General features: G+C 38.3%; 2 protein-coding genes across 8 annotated transcripts in view; one reads left to right on the top strand and one right to left on the bottom strand.

Annotated features, from left to right (window-relative positions):
* znf385d (zinc finger protein 385D) overlaps window positions 1-18,333 on the bottom strand; it is a 221,756-nt gene that overhangs the window by 196,511 nt on the left and 6,912 nt on the right. For 6 of the 7 annotated variants that reach the window (XM_079626320.1, XM_079626319.1, XM_079626316.1 and 3 more), the window contains one exon: window positions 14,577-14,768. The gene's annotated coding sequence lies outside the window, so the exon portion shown is untranslated. Of the gene's footprint in view, window positions 1-14,576; window positions 14,769-18,333 lie in introns of those variants that run through there. The other variant, XM_079626321.1, reaches the window with a different exon arrangement.
* ube2e2 (ubiquitin-conjugating enzyme E2E 2) overlaps window positions 1-18,333 on the top strand; it is a 46,702-nt gene that overhangs the window by 27,148 nt on the left and 1,221 nt on the right. The window contains exons 4-5 of the mRNA XM_079626326.1: window positions 9,906-10,038; window positions 14,632-14,779. Coding sequence (XP_079482452.1) covers window positions 9,906-10,038; window positions 14,632-14,779 — 281 coding nt within the window. The remainder of the gene's footprint in view (window positions 1-9,905; window positions 10,039-14,631; window positions 14,780-18,333) is intronic.

The following is an 18,333-nucleotide window of genomic DNA, read 5'->3' as shown; positions in this document are numbered from 1 at the left end:
CACACACACACACACACACACAGAGAGAATGGCAGGGGGAACTCTGTCAGAGAGAGACAAGACCACATTCAAACCAAAATATCTGACTTCCTGTTGGTCGAAGCTAATGACTGTAAATGAGAAAGTTGTCCGGATCGATAAGCACAATATACAGACCGAGTTTTGTGACTGTAGGTAAAAATAACCCACCCACTTTAGTCAAAAGTATCTTGAAAGTAACACACTTCCTGCTGCCAGCTGGTGGCGCTATAACTTTGACTCACAATAGTCACATCCATGTGATCGCCCTCTTACAACAAACACACTGCTGAAGTTTCATCCAGATCAATTAATGTATGAAGACGTTATAACACATTGTGTTTTTCTTTTCTCGCCATAACTTCGTTTCCTCGCCACGGCCAAACCGTTCGAGATATCAAAAATCCGTCCGCAATTTAGCGTCCTCAATGTCTTGACTTCATGCTGACCGAGTTTGGTGGCGATAGGATAATTTTTCTTGGAGGAGTATATCAAATTCCAGGGGCATGCATTTTCATACAGCCCATAATAGCCGACTTCCTGTTGGACTGGCGTAAAACTTAGAGCACGAAAGTTGTTCGGCCCGATTAAATCTATATGTGTACCGAGTTTCATATTATTACATGCAAACGTGTTTGATATATGGACCAAGTTTTTCGGACCACGTTCAAGGGGGCGCTGTTGAGCTCCCCTGCCACGCCCGGGTACCAGCTTCAGCCCAGCCCTGATGGCCGCAGGTTCTGACCTGTGTGCAAAGTTTCAAGAGTTTTCGAGCACGTTAAGGGCCCCAAAAGTGCCCGAGAAGTCCCACACAGCAGAGAAAGGGTTAAAATAAAGCCCCCCTCCTCACACACACTCACACACACAGAGGGGCAGAGGGAAAATGCTCCAAACAGTACACATTCAAACCAAAATATCTGACTTCCTGTTGGTCGGAGCTAATGACTGTAAATTAGAAAGTTGTCCGGATCGAAGAGAAGAATATACGTACCGAGTTTGGTTACTGTAGGTAAAACTAATACCCCATTTTTGACTAAAGGTGGCGCTACTGAGCCCCTCCACCGCGCCCATTTCTGAAACTTCACACATGCCTAGTACCTAATAAATCTGATATGCATGTTGAGTTTCATGCAATTTGAAGCATGTTAAGAGCCTCAAATGCACCCAAAAAGAATATAAAAGTTTAAAGCGTTGCCATGGCAACAGTATTTAAGATATCAATAATTCTTTCACAGGTCTACATCTGCCGTGTGTTTACATTATACACATAAAGTTTGAAGCAAATCGGGTAAAAATAAGAGGGTGAATTCAAAGCATTTTGAAAGTGACACACTTCCTGCTGCCAGTTGGTGGCGCTATAACTTTGACTCACAATAGTCACATCCATGTGATCGGCCTCTTACAGCAAACACACTGCTGAAGTTTCATCAAGATCAATTAATGTATGAGGATGTTATAACACACTTCCTGTTTCCAATATTCGCCATAAATTCGTTTCCTCGCCACGGCCAAACCGTTCGAGATATCAAAAATCCCCTCGCAATTTATCATCCTCCATGTCTTGACTTCATGCACACCGAGTTTCGTGGTCATCCGATGAATTCTCTAGGACAAGTGTTTCAAATGCCAGAACATGCGTTTCCATACAGCCCATAATAACCGACTTCCTGTTGGACTGGCGTAAAACTTAGAGCACGAAAGTTGTTCGGCCCGATGAGATCTATACGTGTACCGAGTTTCATATTATTACATGCAAGCGTGTTTGAGATATGGACATGTTTTTGAATCCCATTCCAGGGGGCGCTGGCGAGCCCCCCTGCCACGCCCGGGTCCCAGCTTCAGTCGGGCCCTAATGGCCGCGGGTTCTGACATTTGTGCAAAGTTTCAAGAGTTTTTGAGCACGTTAAGGCCCCCAAAAGTGCCCAAAAGGTAGTAATATAATAATAATAAAGAAGAAGAATAAATAATAATCCCATGGAAAACAATAGGGCCTTCGCCTTTTCAAGGCTTGGGCCCTAAAAAATAATATGACTTGTTTGTTTGCTTGGTTTAATTGTATTTATATGATATTTGTATTTTTGTCATTTAAATTTTGCCACAAAAATAGCCCTAGATGCTGACATGGCTTTAAATAAAACAAGGGGGAGGGGGAGGGAGGTGTGTGTGTGTGTGTGTGTGTGTGTGTGTGTGAGTGTTTGTATGGGAAAAGAGCAGCGATGGACCGTTGGCTCGGGCGGATGCGAGATGATTTTGGCGGTGGATGCGGTTGGCACGGTAACGGAGTCGGTTGTCAGTGATGGCAGCTCTTGTTTGTCAGGTGTGATTTTTGAGATTGCTTGCGCAAGGATAAACGCTCATCTACTGTTCGCCCCGGAGCACTTAGTATATCAACACTGACATCAGAGATTTTTATATATAATAATACACACACACACACACACACACACACACACACACACACATACACACACCTAAAAGCCACAGGAACTTTATCAGGATGCATAGTATCCTGGATCCATGAAATAACTGGCCTTTAAAAATAAAACTCTGCCAGCCTCTATGGGGATTTAACACAGGGGTGTACTTACTTATGCACCCTGTGTTTTAAGGAAGAACATTTATTTATTTACAATACATTATTCATTCATAAAGAAAATTGAGGTCCTTAAAGGTGGGAGTTTTCCTATTTTTTTTTTTTTTTTTAAATTAAGGCATTAAGATCAATTTCCAAAAAGATTGTTTTTTTTATTCCTCTTTTTAGTCAACGTGTGTGTGTGTGTGATATATATATATAAAATATCTGATGTCAGTGTTGATTAAATGTATATTATACATGTATGTACCATATTTTCCGGAGTATAAGTCGCATCAGTCAAAAAATGCGTCATGAAGAGGAAAAAAACATGTATAAGTCGCACTGGACTATAAGTCGCATTTATTTAGAAATGTATTTATCCATTATCCAAGACCAAGAACAGACATTTAATCTGGAAAGGCGAGTTATTCAGCTCCACAACAGCACACAGAACAACAGCTGAATAGTGTCCGGTGTGTTAGCGTAACACATTAACAGTTATTCAGCGACACAATAGCATAAAGAACATATACCTAGGAGGCTGAATAGGCTAAATTAACATTAGCCAGCGAGTCCAACAAGTGACCGGTCAGCAAGTTCACCAAGCTCCCGATCTCACTCCTCAACACTGAATCCATTGAGTTCTTCCTCGGTGTCGCTTCTGAACAACTCCGCTAACTAGAGCGCCCTCTCGCGGCTGTAGACGGTAATGTTTTCTCTTGGTTCGTCTCAGTCAGTATGAATTAATTTTGATATATAAGTCGCACCGGACTATAAGTCGCAGGACCAGCCAAACTATGAAAAAAATACGGTATTATAATTAGGGGTGTGAATGAATATTCGAAAAATAAAAGTATTCGAATTTTACTACGTTGCTTTGCTGGCAGTAAATGCATAGCCTGGCTCCGCCCTCCTCTGTACTTCTGCTCAATTTTCATTTTCCTTCAGTACGACGTCTGGGTGTGCGGTGTATTCGCGGGTTTTCTCCGGTCAACTTTTTACCGGTCCAATCAGCGAACAGGGAGTGTCTGAGAACAACGACGTTGAGGTCGTGCGCTAGTTTGAGTTGAAGTTTCGTCACGACCAAACGTTAGCGATTGGTTATGGCAGATCCAATAGTTTTAAACTTCAACAGAGGACCCGCCTTCAAGGAAGTTAACGCTCGTCAATGGAGAGAGGCCAAAATCTCTGTACAAATTAAAAGTATGCGAGTCTGGTAGAACCAGGCTAGTAAATGCAGTGAATCCATGATAATTCCCAAGCACTAACTCTAATTAAATCCACTGGGTGGCGCTGTGGAGCATTGTTGATTTGTATTTGATCACATAATGTCGTCGTCTGCCTCGCGAAGTTACTTTTGATCAAATTAATTAATGAAACTGAGTTATCACAATATCACCAACACAATGAGAAATCACGTGCAATCTAAACACCAATCGAATGAGGAATACATGCATTATATTAATAATATTCTTTTTAAACGTCATTTAAATAAATTAATATTAAATTTTTATGAGCCCAAATATTTGAATACAATATTTTTTTTTAAATTATAATTAGTGCGGTCAAATCGATTAATCTAAAATAAAAGTAAAATCGATTTGACAGCACTAATTATAATATATATTTTACAAAGGGAAATTATCAGCTGTTATTTCAGTCTCTTTGCTAATTTTGTTTGTCAGCTTTTACTTTTTAATATGTTGCTATCTTGTCCAGCAGCATTCGTACTCGTATGCATGTGTTATTATTAAAGTGGTTAAAAAAATTAATGTAATGCATGTTTTTCTTTTAGTTTTCTTAGATAAGCACTCAGGATTCAAGGTTTAAAAGTGAATGGCTTATCCGGTGCATTTCTCAAGTCTCATATCTTTCAATGGGAAGCTGAAAGCTCAATAACAAGGTCTGTTAACTGCAGTGTTTAAACTCGTTCGCCGTGGCCGGTTGTCGCGGAGGGGGAGGGGAGGGGGGTGGTTGTTGCCAGGCAACCGTCAGCTCTGGCACGTACCCAGAAGCCTTTGCACCGTCGGATCCGAACAGAGGTTTTGCCCGCTGGCACCTGCCGTCAGTTAATGGTCACGACATTGAAAGCAAGAAGGCATTAACAGGAAATGAGAAGCTTACTAGAATAACCACAAACTGCCGGTTCAAGCACACGTGAGCATGCGTGTAATTCAGATTATTATTATTGTTAATGGGTTAGTGACTGATTTGAGCAAACAATGTTTGTTTTTTTACATATTCATCTTTCTTTACTGTGTAATGTTGCTGTTTGATCATGAAAAAGCTCTTGAGTTATTCTCTATATCAGTGTTTCTGAACTCCTGAAACGCCTCCATTGTAGTCTTGAGTTTCTTCCCGGGAACGAACACGTCACAATATTCCTCATTTAAATAATTAATACGCAGAATAAAGGGGCGGGGCCTAGTTGAGTTAGTTAGTAGTGTGTTAAACTGGTGGTTATGGTAAGGGGCGGGACATTTCCCAAACACACTCGAAGTGCTCGACCAATCACAACACTGCTCCAGCCGACCAATCAGAGAATAGTGTGCTTTTCAGAAGGAGGGGCTTCATAGAGACAGGAAGTAAACAGAGCGTTTCTGACAGACTACCGCGACTGCTTTCTGGTTTATGATTGTAACTACATCCGACACCAATGGCACTGCTCATCTTATTCAATTTTAAGTAATTTTAAGTATCTCCTCACTTTATTGTAACTTAAACAGGAAACCGGCATTCACTAGAAGGCAGGTATGTGTATAATTAGTGGTGTTTGCTAAGGCGAGTGTTATTACTCATACTTGCAGTTGGTGATTTGTAGGGCTGTGTGACCCTGGACCACAAAACATGGGTCAATTTTTTTAAAATTGAGATTTATACATCAACTGAAAGCTGAATATATAAGCTTTCCATTGATGTGTGGTTTGTTATGATAGGACAATATTTGGTCGAGACACAACTATTGAAAATCTGGAATCTGAGGATGCAAAAAAAATCGAAACATTGAGAAAATCTCTTTTAAAGTTGTGCATTTATGTTCACGATTGTGCTGCATTCACTCACAAAAATACATGTTTTATATATTTACGGTAGGAAATTTACTAAATATCTTCATGGAACAAGATCTTTACTTAATATCCTAATTATTTTTGGCATAAAATAATCATTTTGACCCATACAATGGCTATTGTCACAGATATACCGTGCGACTCCAGACTGGTTTTGTGATCCAGGGTCACATATTTTCAATATTTGTGGAAAAACACAAGGAAAAAAAGATCAAATCGCGACTTTTAAGAATCGATATTGAATCGACCACATTTTAAAAACGATTAATTGAAAAATCGTTTTTTTTTTTTTTTTTTTACCAGCCAAATTTAATTTTGTATGGGTCAAAATGATTGATTTTTCTTTTATGCCAGAAATCATTAGGATATTAAGTAAAGATCATGTTCCATGAAGATGGATCTCCTACCGTAAATATATAAAACATGTATTTTTGTGAGTGAATGCAGCACAATCGTGAACATAAATGCACAACTTTAAAGGAGATTTTCTCAATGTTTACATTTTTTTTGCATCCTCAGATTCCAGATTTTCAATAGTTGTATCTCGACCAAATATTGTCCTATCATAACAAACCACACATCAATGGAGAGATTATTTATTCAGCTTTCATATGATGTATACATCTCAATTTCAAAAAAATTACCCATGTGACTGGTTTTGTGGTCCAGGGTCACAAACCATGAGTCTTGTTGAGGAGAGGTGTGCTGTTAAGATGTGTGTGTATATATAAATTGTCATAAAAATGTAACCAGGTCTCGATTCCCAATCCCAGCTCTGACTACAAATGACTACAAACTAATAAGCGTTATGAGAAAAAGCCCCTCGGGACAGGCCGCCCTCCAAAACACAAGCACACACACATTCGAGTGGATCTGCTGCTGTTTAACAGAGTGAAGATCTAAGACTTGTGTATTATTATTATGGGCTGGATCTGGTCCCAGTCTGCTTGTTTGGCACAGATACAGCAGTCGACCGAACGGGCTCGTAAATCTTCAATATGACACTTATCACCGGGGAATCCAGCAGCCTTTGACAAACAAGCTCAAAGATGTGCTCTAAAGTCATCTTTTGCTCAGCTGTCACCATCACTCCCGCAGATGCGAGCGTGAATTTACTCTTATTTTATGCATTATTAATGTAGCAGTCAGTCGGAGGAATAGACATGCGTTTGAAGAAAACGAGCCATTGTTTCTTAGGTTTCATCCGGTAGACCTTTATTACATTAAGACCTGGTTTTACAGACAGGGCTTTAGGATTAGATCTTAAATTCAATCAAGGCGAGACACGGCGGGCAAAAACATTGTTGTTTTTTTTTCACAGGTCAATTTTGAGATTTTGGGATATTTGTCTTTAATATAAGTAAGTCTTCTTTCAGACTTGTGGTGAAAAAAAAGTCAGAAATACACATTTAGGTCTTTATTTTACTAACTTTGTCTGTTTACGTCTGTAGATTTCTCATAAATTCAACAAAAGTTGGCGTTATAAATCAACACGCTGCTCTGCGATCGATGTCTGCACCCCGTCATCACACACACCGTTAGAAAGCTCTCGCTCTCCTGTACAATGCTGTCGGATCCAAATATGGTCATTTCATTTTTATCAGAAACCAATCATGAAAGTAAAAGGGCTGAATGCGCAATCTCATTGGCTGATGATAAATCTTAAAAGCCCGTTTTCTCAAAATGACTTTTCTCTCATTCTCCAAGTCTGAAATCTCCACTTCAGTTGCACCGATATACACCAAACCTTCCAGTCTTGTACCTAGTTATATTATAAAGACATTTACTGAGGGATTTGTAAATATATCACTACTAGCCTGATTTATATAACATTTTATTCCAAAAAACATGGCGGAAATCAAATTTTTAAGGGTACTGACAGTATATTCTGATTTACAGGATAACAAAAGTAGATATCCATAAATATCCATTTCCCCATCTAATATGTGAACACGATGAAAAAATAATTTTGAACGTGGCTCTATCTAATACTCGGATTTTGTTTTTTTTATATATATATATATATGCAAATTACCACATATTTAATTAGATAATGCCTCCTCTTCTCCTCTTAATGTACGTAATCAACTGGGAAAGTTTCATGGTGATATCTGCTAGTTAAAAATTGTACCCTATTCACCTGTAGTGTCTGTAGTAATTTAAGTAGCTTTTATAAACATGCCTTAGAAAAAAAAAAACGTTACTGGTCTGAGACTAAACAATGGCACTGACATATTTTAAGATATGCTTTCAGTTAAAACGGCTCAAACATGCATGTTAGTCTGGGACAACTTTATAAAAAATTAAAAATTGCATGTTTAAAGCATCTAGATTCTGCAGTACGAACTAGGGATGATGGGTACGCTTTACTTTATATCAATGTTTGTGTTTCTGAGGCTCTCAAGAATGCATGCAGCCAAAAACAGTACTATATTTATCTTGTAATTTATATCGTTATCGCAATAAATACCAGAAAAAAATATGGTGATTTATAGTTTTAAATCCATATCGCTCAGTATTTTATTATTATTATAAGGCAGTCTGACATATTGCTGTCAACTGTGGGTAAGTTATCTCCACTTGGTCATGTGACCTCTACAACAATCTCTCTATTCTCCACATGTTGTCATTTCTTTCCCTGAAGTGTCCTTGTAATTTATCACATGGTGAGGTAGTTGGGCGTTATCCAAGTCGACTAGATTCTATAATGGTCTAGCTTTGTAAATTTGGTTTTAAAGGATTAGTTCGCCGATCATTTACTCACCCCGATGTCATCTAAGATGTCCATGTCTTTCTTTCTTCAGTCGAAAATAAATTAAGGTTTTTGATGAAAACATTCCAGGATTTTTCTACACAGAATGGACTTCAATGGCAATCGTCTATCCCAATGTTCAGAGAAGGTACAAATGTCCGTCTCAATGTTGCTTCAAAGTCTCGACACGATCCCAGTCGAGGAATAAGGGTCTTATCCAGCGAAACCATCGGTCATTTCCTAAAATAAAATAAAAAATTCTATACTTTTTAACCACAAATGCCCGTCTCGTACCATCTCTGAGCATTACGTCATCACGTTGGAAAGGTCACGCATCACGTCATCTATTACTATTATTTATACTACAGGGCCGTTGAATGGTGTGCAATTATTTTCAGGGAACCGCACGGCTAAAGTAGTTCCGGCAGGTCTTGACCGCATTACAGTTCCATATCACTGCGCGTAGTTCACTGTAATAACGGAAAATAGGATCCAATTAATAACAAGAAAAATCTGCAGCCCAGCCCCATGCGCTTGATCTGCGATGTTCAATCTCTAACTTCACAATCAATGGCAACATGCAGTTTAATTTTAATAAAGTATATAGTCCTATATATAAGCAATAGAAAATTTAACTGAATATTTAAATAAATTGATAGTCCTGCTGCACGGGTTTTCGTAATTATTGCAGATAATATAACAAATAAATAATTATTGATACTGTAGGGCCTATACTTTTTAAAAGGGCTTTGTGTTTCATTTATTAGGCTGTCACTAATAGGAAAAAAAGAATGAACGAATTAATTAAAACGAATTGAATTAATAAATAAATATACTGCATTAATAACTGCATAAAGCCGGGGAGACACTTACTGTCAGGCCGGTTATGAATGTAATTTGATACTTATGACTGATCATGCACGCGTTCACATCATCGTCCGACATCTTTGTTTTATTTAATTTTTTTCGTGACCTATTCAACGTGATGGCGTAATACGTGGCGCATCTCAGAGATGGTACGAGACGGGCATTTGTGGTTAAGTATAGAATTTTTTATTATTTTTAGGAAATGACCGATGGTTTCGCTGGATAAGACCCTTATTCCTCGACTGGGATCGTGTCGAGACTTTGAAGCAACATTGAGACGGACATTTGAACCGTCTCTGAACATTGGGATAGACGGTTGCCATTGAAGTCCATTCTGTGTAGAAAAATCCTGGAATGTTTTCGTCAAAAACCTAAATTTCTTTTATACTGAAGAAAGAAAGATATGGACATCTTTGATGACATCGGGGTGAGTAAATTATCAGGAAAAATTTTTTTGAAAGTGAACTAATCCTAGTCCCGTTTAGTGTGAGGCCAGTGCTTGTGTCTGAAATGTCTTGTCCCCTGTTGGCTTTTCACTCATGAATTAATGATGATTTATCTTCCTGAAAGGGCCAGTCAGTCCCTGTTTAACTTCTCAAATCTCTTTGCTTTGTTCCACCAACAGTGCCGGTCCCAAAGGAGACAACATCTATGAATGGAGGTCAACTATTTTAGGACCACCGGGCTCTGTGTATGAAGGAGGCGTCTTTTTCCTTGACATCGCATTTACACCTGACTACCCATTTAAACCCCCCAAGGTAAGAGTGAAGAAGCATGTGGCATATAAATGCGCATTGAATTTGGTGGATGACCAATATGGGTTAATAACGATATCTGAAGAGCAGAGCTAGAATGTTGTGTGATCAATATACAGGTGAAATATGCAAAAGTTCATTTATTTCAGTAATTCAACTTAAAAAGGTGAAACTAATATATTATATAGACTCATTACATGCAAAGTGAGATATTTCAAGCCTTTATTTGTTATGATTTTGATGATTATGGCTTACAGCTTATGAAAACCTACAATATTCTAATTTTGAAGTTGTAATTCATAAGCTGTAAGCCATAATCATCAAAATTATAACAAATAAAGGCTTGAAATATCTCACTTTGCATGTAAAGAGTCTATATAATATATTAGTTTCACCTTTTAAGTTGAATTACTGAAATAAATGGCCTTTTGCATGATATTCAAAATTTTCAAGTTTCACCTGTACACATACAGCCAAATAAATCCATATCTGTCAACAACTAATGAAGTTGCAATCTTCAGCCAGTAGGTGGTGAAAAGTGACCACAGTGAGAATGAGTGAGTGATTGACTCATTTACTGAACCGATTCATTCCTAGCACTGATATTTTCAGGAACAAAACCAGTGACGCGTCTTTATGAGTGAATTTAATCTGTTCAAACACACCGTTGTGTGTTCCTCAGAGAAACACTGATCACTGATTATTGTTTGGATCTATTTTATCTATTATAGTTTTTTTTAAATATATATATATATATATATATATATATATATATATATATATATATAAATTGTAAAATTAAACATAAAAAAAATAAATGATAACATGGGTAATTTATACTAAAATACATGAGTAATTATGGGTAATTCATGTTTAAAAAATGAAAAATTATTAAAAACTGCACTTACAGCAGTTATATATTATAATATAATAAAAAGTAATATATATTATGTATATATATATATATATATATGTGTGTGTGTGTGTGACCCTGGACCACAAAACCAGTCATAACGGGTATATTTGCGGCAATAGCCAACAAAACACTGGGTCAGAATTAAAGATTATGAACCATGAATATATTTTATAAATTTCCTACCGTAAATATATCAAATGTATTTTTGTGAGTGAATGCAGCACAATCGCCAACAGAAATGGAAACCTTTTAAAGGAGATTTTCTCAATATTTTGATTTTTTTTGGGGTGCCATTTTTCTCGGCCATTGTGTCTACATGGATAATTGTGGGTTATTCGTGCAAAAAAAAAAAAAAAACACTTTTAAAAAACTGCAGTTATATTGCAGCTATATGAATTTTATTCAAATTCTACTTCCTCCTTTAAATAACAATTGCTACTTTCAGTTCAAATTCAGAAGCCGTATTGGAATTTAAAACATTAAGCCGATGCACAAACCTGCTTCACGGGTCACCTTGTTTTCTGTTGTTCCCTTAAGGGACATTTTATTCTCTCTTTCATCCCAGCCCCCATCAGAACCATGTTTTTCCCAGGGCCCGTGTGTCTGTCATTGTCCAGTAACACCGCTTTCAATCTCTCTCTAAACTCTGTGTAAAGTAGGATGTTCATTTGCAGACGGCCACATATATGCGTTTGTTCTTTGGGCTCTTGTGGGTTTGTAGGTTGTCAGGATGAAGGAAGTTGTTCTGGTGGCAATTAAACTGTCATGAATCTCAAGGCAAGGAATGTCAAGGTCCATTAAAGGTTTGCCCTGAAAGCCTCCGGCACGTACACAGATGTCTCGCACACACACACACACAGACACACACACCGAACATGCTGATGCTTTTTTTACTTCCTGTAGTTTATACAGAGACGAGTTTCCTGCGTATAAGATGCTTTTAGTGTGGCATGACCTCAGATATTAACCAAAGAAGAGTTTCAAAGAAAATATTATTACTGCTAAGACACACACATAAAATTTGCTGTTTGCATGGCACAATTCACCTTTGGCTAAGCCCCGCCCCCCTTAGTTACTGTTGCTACCTCCGACAACTTCATCTGGGCTCTGGTTTGGTATCAACATGGCTTATGCTGTGACGGCTCTTCCTGCTGAAATTTTATCAAACTTTTATAAAGCAGCAAATAAAGTGTCGGATAGAAGTAGGCAAAAGGGGCTCAGTGTGCGTTCGAAGGCTATATTCAAGACATACCGGTGAAACGCAAGCAACAACAAGGCATCCAAATAGAGGCAAAAGCATAACGGTCACAGTCATAAAATGACCCACCGCATCATATCCTAATGGAGACGGAGGCTGGGACTAACAATATCAAGAGCAACACTGTTCATGCAGAGCTGGGTAGGTCTCTATTCACTTCTATAATCGTTATTACAAAGTAAACGGACTACGCGAGTATAAAGTTGTATTTATTAGCAGCGTGTGCTAGCGTAATTAGGGCAGAGAACCGAAATCATAACCTAAAATGGCATAAAACTGTCTAACTAGTATAACTCACAGTAAGGTTAAAAGCTAAATGTATCGTAGAGCACAAAAGTGTGTTGTTGATCTTGAGGGGTTTCGCTGACTGAGGACGTCCACACAGTTTAATCCAAAACCGACACTTGTCAGGATTTAACTTCGGTTTTGGGAAGGGAAAAACAGACACCGCCTCCAACCTCTCTGGGAAACGCGTATCTGTGTTACAAACGCCCCAGGCACAACGTTTAACCATATTTTTGATAAAACTACGACGGTAATAGCCTGCCGAGACCAAAAATATGAGACGCCTGTGTTAAAGTCAATGGAGCGCTGTGAAAAAGTGTCGGACCGCTGTGGAGCTCGTTCTTGGCTGCGCTGTGATTGGTCAATCTACATTCTAGGGCGTGGCTTAGCCAAAGGCGAATTTCCTATCTTGCAGGCCGGTTCTTTGTGTTAAGTTGTAACGGATATTGTATACCAACCCCAATCTGCCAAATTCATCACCATTGTCTAAACTCTGGCCATATATCCAGATGCGTGATGTAATCAAGTATACTTTCAGTTTTAAATAAATTTACTACCAGTTATAGCGCAAAATTAATTGCATAATTGTAGCCATTTAAATGTAAAGTGTACCATTTCTGTGCTACTAAAGTTAATCATTTATGTTTTAGAGTAGCTAGAGTGGCATTATTTTAGTATCATTTGTCTATATAGTTTATTTTAGTACATGGTCAAATTCAATTAAAATGTTGTCTTGGCAACTAGCTGAAATAAAATAAGTCCCCATTAAATCAACATGTAAGTTTTTGTTTTGTTTTTGGGTGGGGGGGGGTTAGAATGAATATGTTAGCCTTCAGGTTATGAATAAGCTAGTGTGCTCCAAAACAATGACAAAATTCGCATTTAGAAGATAAAAGCGTTCAAAAGTTAGTCTCTCACTTCCGCCAATATGGATCAATGATTTTGATGAAGTCCAATCAAATGCTCTCTAGAATCTGAAGGTCCGCCCCCTACATTATAAGTAGACGCTGAAGCTGCCTCTGAACTCTTCACTGCCTCTGAACTCTTCACTCTTCACATTATGCACTGTATAGGGGATATGGAACGATTCATATTTGCGATTCATATTCACAGAGGTACGATACACAGCGAATCATATGATCGAGTCGCCGCAGACCAGAACACGTATCGGATCCATTTGAATTCTGCACAGAATGCTGTATTTTAAAGCGAGATGGAGGAGATGAGGAGAAACTGTTAGAGAGACTCTGCATTAGAAACCGCACTGACGAGTGGAAGAGATACACCGGTGTCATTTGCACCAACATAAGTTACACAATTTTGATCACTGTTTTGCTTTAGTAATGGTTTCATATTATATCTAAAAGGGGAATCTATTAGACTGTCAAATGCGGCTTTACCAAGCTCAACAGCTATACTATACTGATAACTCTTTATATTTGAAAGCCTATAACGATATATTGGCCGATAAATCTAGATATAATTTTTATATAATTTGAAAGCCCGATTACAAAAACAAAAGTCTCACCATTTAAAAGCCATGTCCCAAGCACACAATTATGGTGTTCTCATTATAATTTTATGAAGCCGATATGACAGACTCAGTTAGACTTTAGCATTGTCATAATCTATATAATTACCCGTCATTTTAATTTTCACATTTAATGATAATAAGCCATTTACCGGCAATAGGCTCCGTTTTTGTTCACATTTTCATTTTTATTCACAAACGTACAGGACAAGCATATAGGCTAGAAGATTATGCATTTATTTATTTCTGAAGAGAAAGTTCTGCAGAGACTTTGTCACTTCAGTTTTCATCATGAATGTTTGTCCAAAAAATCGCAATAAGCTTTGCACTTTGTTACTTTTTCAAATGCGGCTTTACTGAGCTCAACAGCAATAACATAAACAAAAGGGGAGGAGCTGCTCTATGTCCCGCTTTGTGCGTTTCAAAGCACTTCAGTGGGCCTTTAACTATAATAACCCTGGCTAGTGGTTAACATGCATCAACTAAAAACATGGTGCACTAATGTCCTTACAAATTAAAAGTAGCAAAAGACTTACCAGACAAAGTGTTACCAGACTTCAATGTCAATCCTGTCAGCCTTCCAGTTAACTTCTCGTCCTCTCCCAGGTAACGTTCCGCACGAGGATCTACCACTGTAACATCAACAGTCAGGGCGTGATCTGTCTGGACATCCTGAAGGACAACTGGAGTCCCGCTCTCACCATCTCTAAGGTGCTGCTGTCCATCTGCTCTCTCCTCACAGACTGTAACCCAGGTGAGACTCACACACTCAGCATAACGTACACCAGGCTCAAGCCTCTATGCACACCTTGGCACTAGAATCGCCATTGGCTAGTACAATTAGTTTACTCTGCCAAAGGTTTGGAAACTTTTTTTTTTTATGTTTTTGAAAGACTCACTTCTGCTCACCAAGCCTGCATTGCTGTTTTTACATCTAGTCTTAAAACCTATTACTATAGTCTGGCATGTGACGCTATGCAAGTTGTTTTATAGTTTTATTTCTGTGCTGCTGTGTTTGTATCATTGATATAGGATATACGTGTACGGCACTTTGTTAAACACTTGCTGTTTTTAAAAAGTGCTTTATAAATAAACTTTGACTTTGATTTATGTGATCAAAAATACAGTAAACAGTAATATTGTGAAATATTTAAATATATTGTAAAATGTAATTTATTCCTGTACATTTTTTCAGCATCATTACCCCAGTCTTCAGTGTCACATGATCCTTAAGAAATCAGTGTTGAAAGTAGTTTTTGATCCTTTAACATTTTTGTGGAAATGGGAATTCTTTTTTCAGGATATTTCGAATAGAAAGTTCAATGAACAGCGTTTATTTATTTAGTTCATCTATTAAATCGAAATTGACAGTGAAGACATTTAAAATTTCCATCAATTTAATGCATCCTTTTTTATTTAATTTTTTTATTTAACCTTTATTTAACCAGGAAAACGTCCCATTGAGTTACAATAACTCTTCTCCCAGGGAGTCCTGGCCAAGATAGGCGGCCAAAAAGTTGCAAATAAAAAAAGACAGGACAAAACATGTCATACACAACAAATCTCTATACATAGACTATACATATACAAACAAAACATTTTGTTTAACTTAAGTAAATATAAACATATCATTTAAAAGGGTACCTAGTTTAAAAACAATTACACCGTTCAGTCAATTACCTCCTTGATGAATAAAAATATTAATTTCTAAAAAAAAAAAACCTTACCACAAATGTTTGAATGGCATCAGTTTCCACAGAAATGTTAAACAGCAAAAAAAACTTTTCAACATTTATAAAAATCATAAATGTTTCTTGAGCATCAAATCATCATATTACACTGATTTCTGAAGGATCATGTGACACTGAAGACTGGAGTAATGATGCTGAAAATTCAGCTTTGATCACAGGAATAAATTACTTTATAAAATAAATTCACACAGAAAACACTGAAATAATATTAGGGATGCACCGATATGAAAATGTTGTCCGATACCGATAATTCTTTATATTTGAAAGCCGATAACCAATATTTTGGCCGATAAACGATATTTTGGCCGATAAATCTGAGCCTGATTACAAAAACAAAAGTCTCACCATTAAAAGCCACGTCACAAGCACACAATTATAATGATGTTCTCATTATAATTTGATATAGCCGATATCACAAACTTGCACTGCACATGTTGAACTTTACAGTATTGTAAAGTGATTTCAATCATATTTCAAGACATTCAGAAACATCATGTTGAACCGCATCTAAAGTGTCTCAGCTGAAGAAAATTATACATTATTTATCGGCTTTAATATATCAGGCAAATTTTCTTATTGTGCCGATAACGTTAACATTAAAAATGAACATATATCGGACGATACTGATGTGGTGGCCGGTATATCGTGCAACCCCTAATAATATTTCTCTCTTTTTACTGTATTCTTGTTTAAATAGATGCAGCCTTGGTGAGTATAAGAGATGTATTTCAAAAACTTTTTTTTTTTTTTATGTTTCCAAACGTTTGACACGTTAGGGGTGTGTCCCAATCATTCACCCAAAAATGAAAACTCTGTCAGTAATTACTCTCCCTCATGTTGTTCAACCCCGTAAAGCCTGGTTCACACGGGACGATTTAAAAATTGTCAGCCGATTCTCCAAACCTGAGAGACACCACACACGGCGATAAAAAAAATCACGGGTCTAACAGTTTTGGTCGTACAGTGTGTGGCGCGCAACCACACGGCAAAATCAACACATCACACACAAACCGATTTGACTCCCGAGCATTCCCAGGTCAGACGGGAAATCTCGCAAAATCCCTCGAGATCAAACGTGACTTCAGAGTAAACAATCATGGCGGACGAAGAGGATGCAGTGGCGATAGTTTGTTTTTAACCGAAAAAAAAAAAACGTATCCTCTATCTCCGACGTCCACCGGACTTTCTGCTGCGCCATACCGCCGGCTGTTTTGATTTTGTTTCCCGGTGCTTCCTCGTCACCTCGCTTTCTGATTGGCTACACGCCACAGTCCACAGGCTGCGTGCTCGTTTGTCCCCGGGGGAACCCACACACGAGGAGAAATCGGGCCTAAAAAATCCAACGTGTTGGATATCCCCGATTTGAGATCGGAGCGGTCCAGACGTCCTTCCGAGCAGACGAGAGCAGTCTTAACACACCACACACGGCAGGAATATCTGATCAGATTATTTTACGATGATCGGAGCGTCCTTAAGATTGTCGGAAGGGGTGAATCGGGGCCTAATTATCCTGCCGTGTGAACCAGCCTTAAAGACTTTCCTTCATCTTCGGAACACAAATGAAGATATTAGTGATTAAATCTGAGAGCTGTCTCACTCCTCCATAGGCTTCTGTTGTAATTGAAACTTGCCGGCCCAGAAAGTTAGTAAAGACAATGTTTAAAGCTGCCGTCGGCAAGTCTGGCAGATTGAGTGGACTTAGACAAAATTTTGAATGTTTACAACTCTCATGCCCCTCCCCCACTACCAACGAGCACCCGCCCATCGTCAGTGCGTGTGTACCTGATTTTCTGTGAACGCGTCCGTCTTCAGCATTGATCAACACCATAGACTCGGAGGTAGGCTGCCCTGGCTAATCTATCCATAGATAGCAATAACCGAGGAAGCTTGTTATTAGATTTTCTCTCTGCCATCACGCTTCGTACAATCTTCAGGCGAACTTCAGGCTTGTCGTGTGCATGTGATATTGTAACGTCCGCGTCTGCGCGAGGGAGGGGGATCTGTGATTTGTGCACGACCTGTGATTGACAGTCAGATCTCACACCCCCTGCGCTGATTAGACCCGATGATCCGGGAGCGGTGGATTTTTGCAAAACAAAATAACACGCTCCAGGTGGAGTTAGAAGCTCGGGTTTTTTTCTAAAACCACCTTATTTATGTTGTTCTGTCGGATTATAGTGTCAATTTCACTGAATTTGATAAAAAAAAAATTGCCGACGGCAGCTTTAAAATAGTCCGAGTGACTACAGTGGCTCATCACGCACATGACCAGCGTCGGCCAATAGTAAGCCGGCGTTCTGACGTACAACCTAGAAGCGCTGCGCTGTTACACTACGTGAACTCACTCAGAGACACACACTGAAGAACATCAAGAGGTCAATAAAGTCCTTATTTTTATGTGTTTTTTACGCTTGATAAACTTAAGGTTGAGCCACTGTAGTCACTTGGACTATTTTAAACATTGTCTTTACTAACTTTCTGGGCCAGCAAGTTTCAATTACAATAGAAGAGTGAGACAGCGCTCAGATTTAATCACAAATATCTTCATTCTTGTCCC

This window comes from Phoxinus phoxinus (genome assembly GCF_949152265.1).
Source record: "Phoxinus phoxinus genome assembly, chromosome: 10".
NCBI lineage: Eukaryota > Metazoa > Chordata > Actinopteri > Cypriniformes > Leuciscidae > Phoxinus > Phoxinus phoxinus.
Note: the sequence above shows the minus strand (reverse complement) of the source record. Positions and strands in the feature narration are given on the sequence as shown.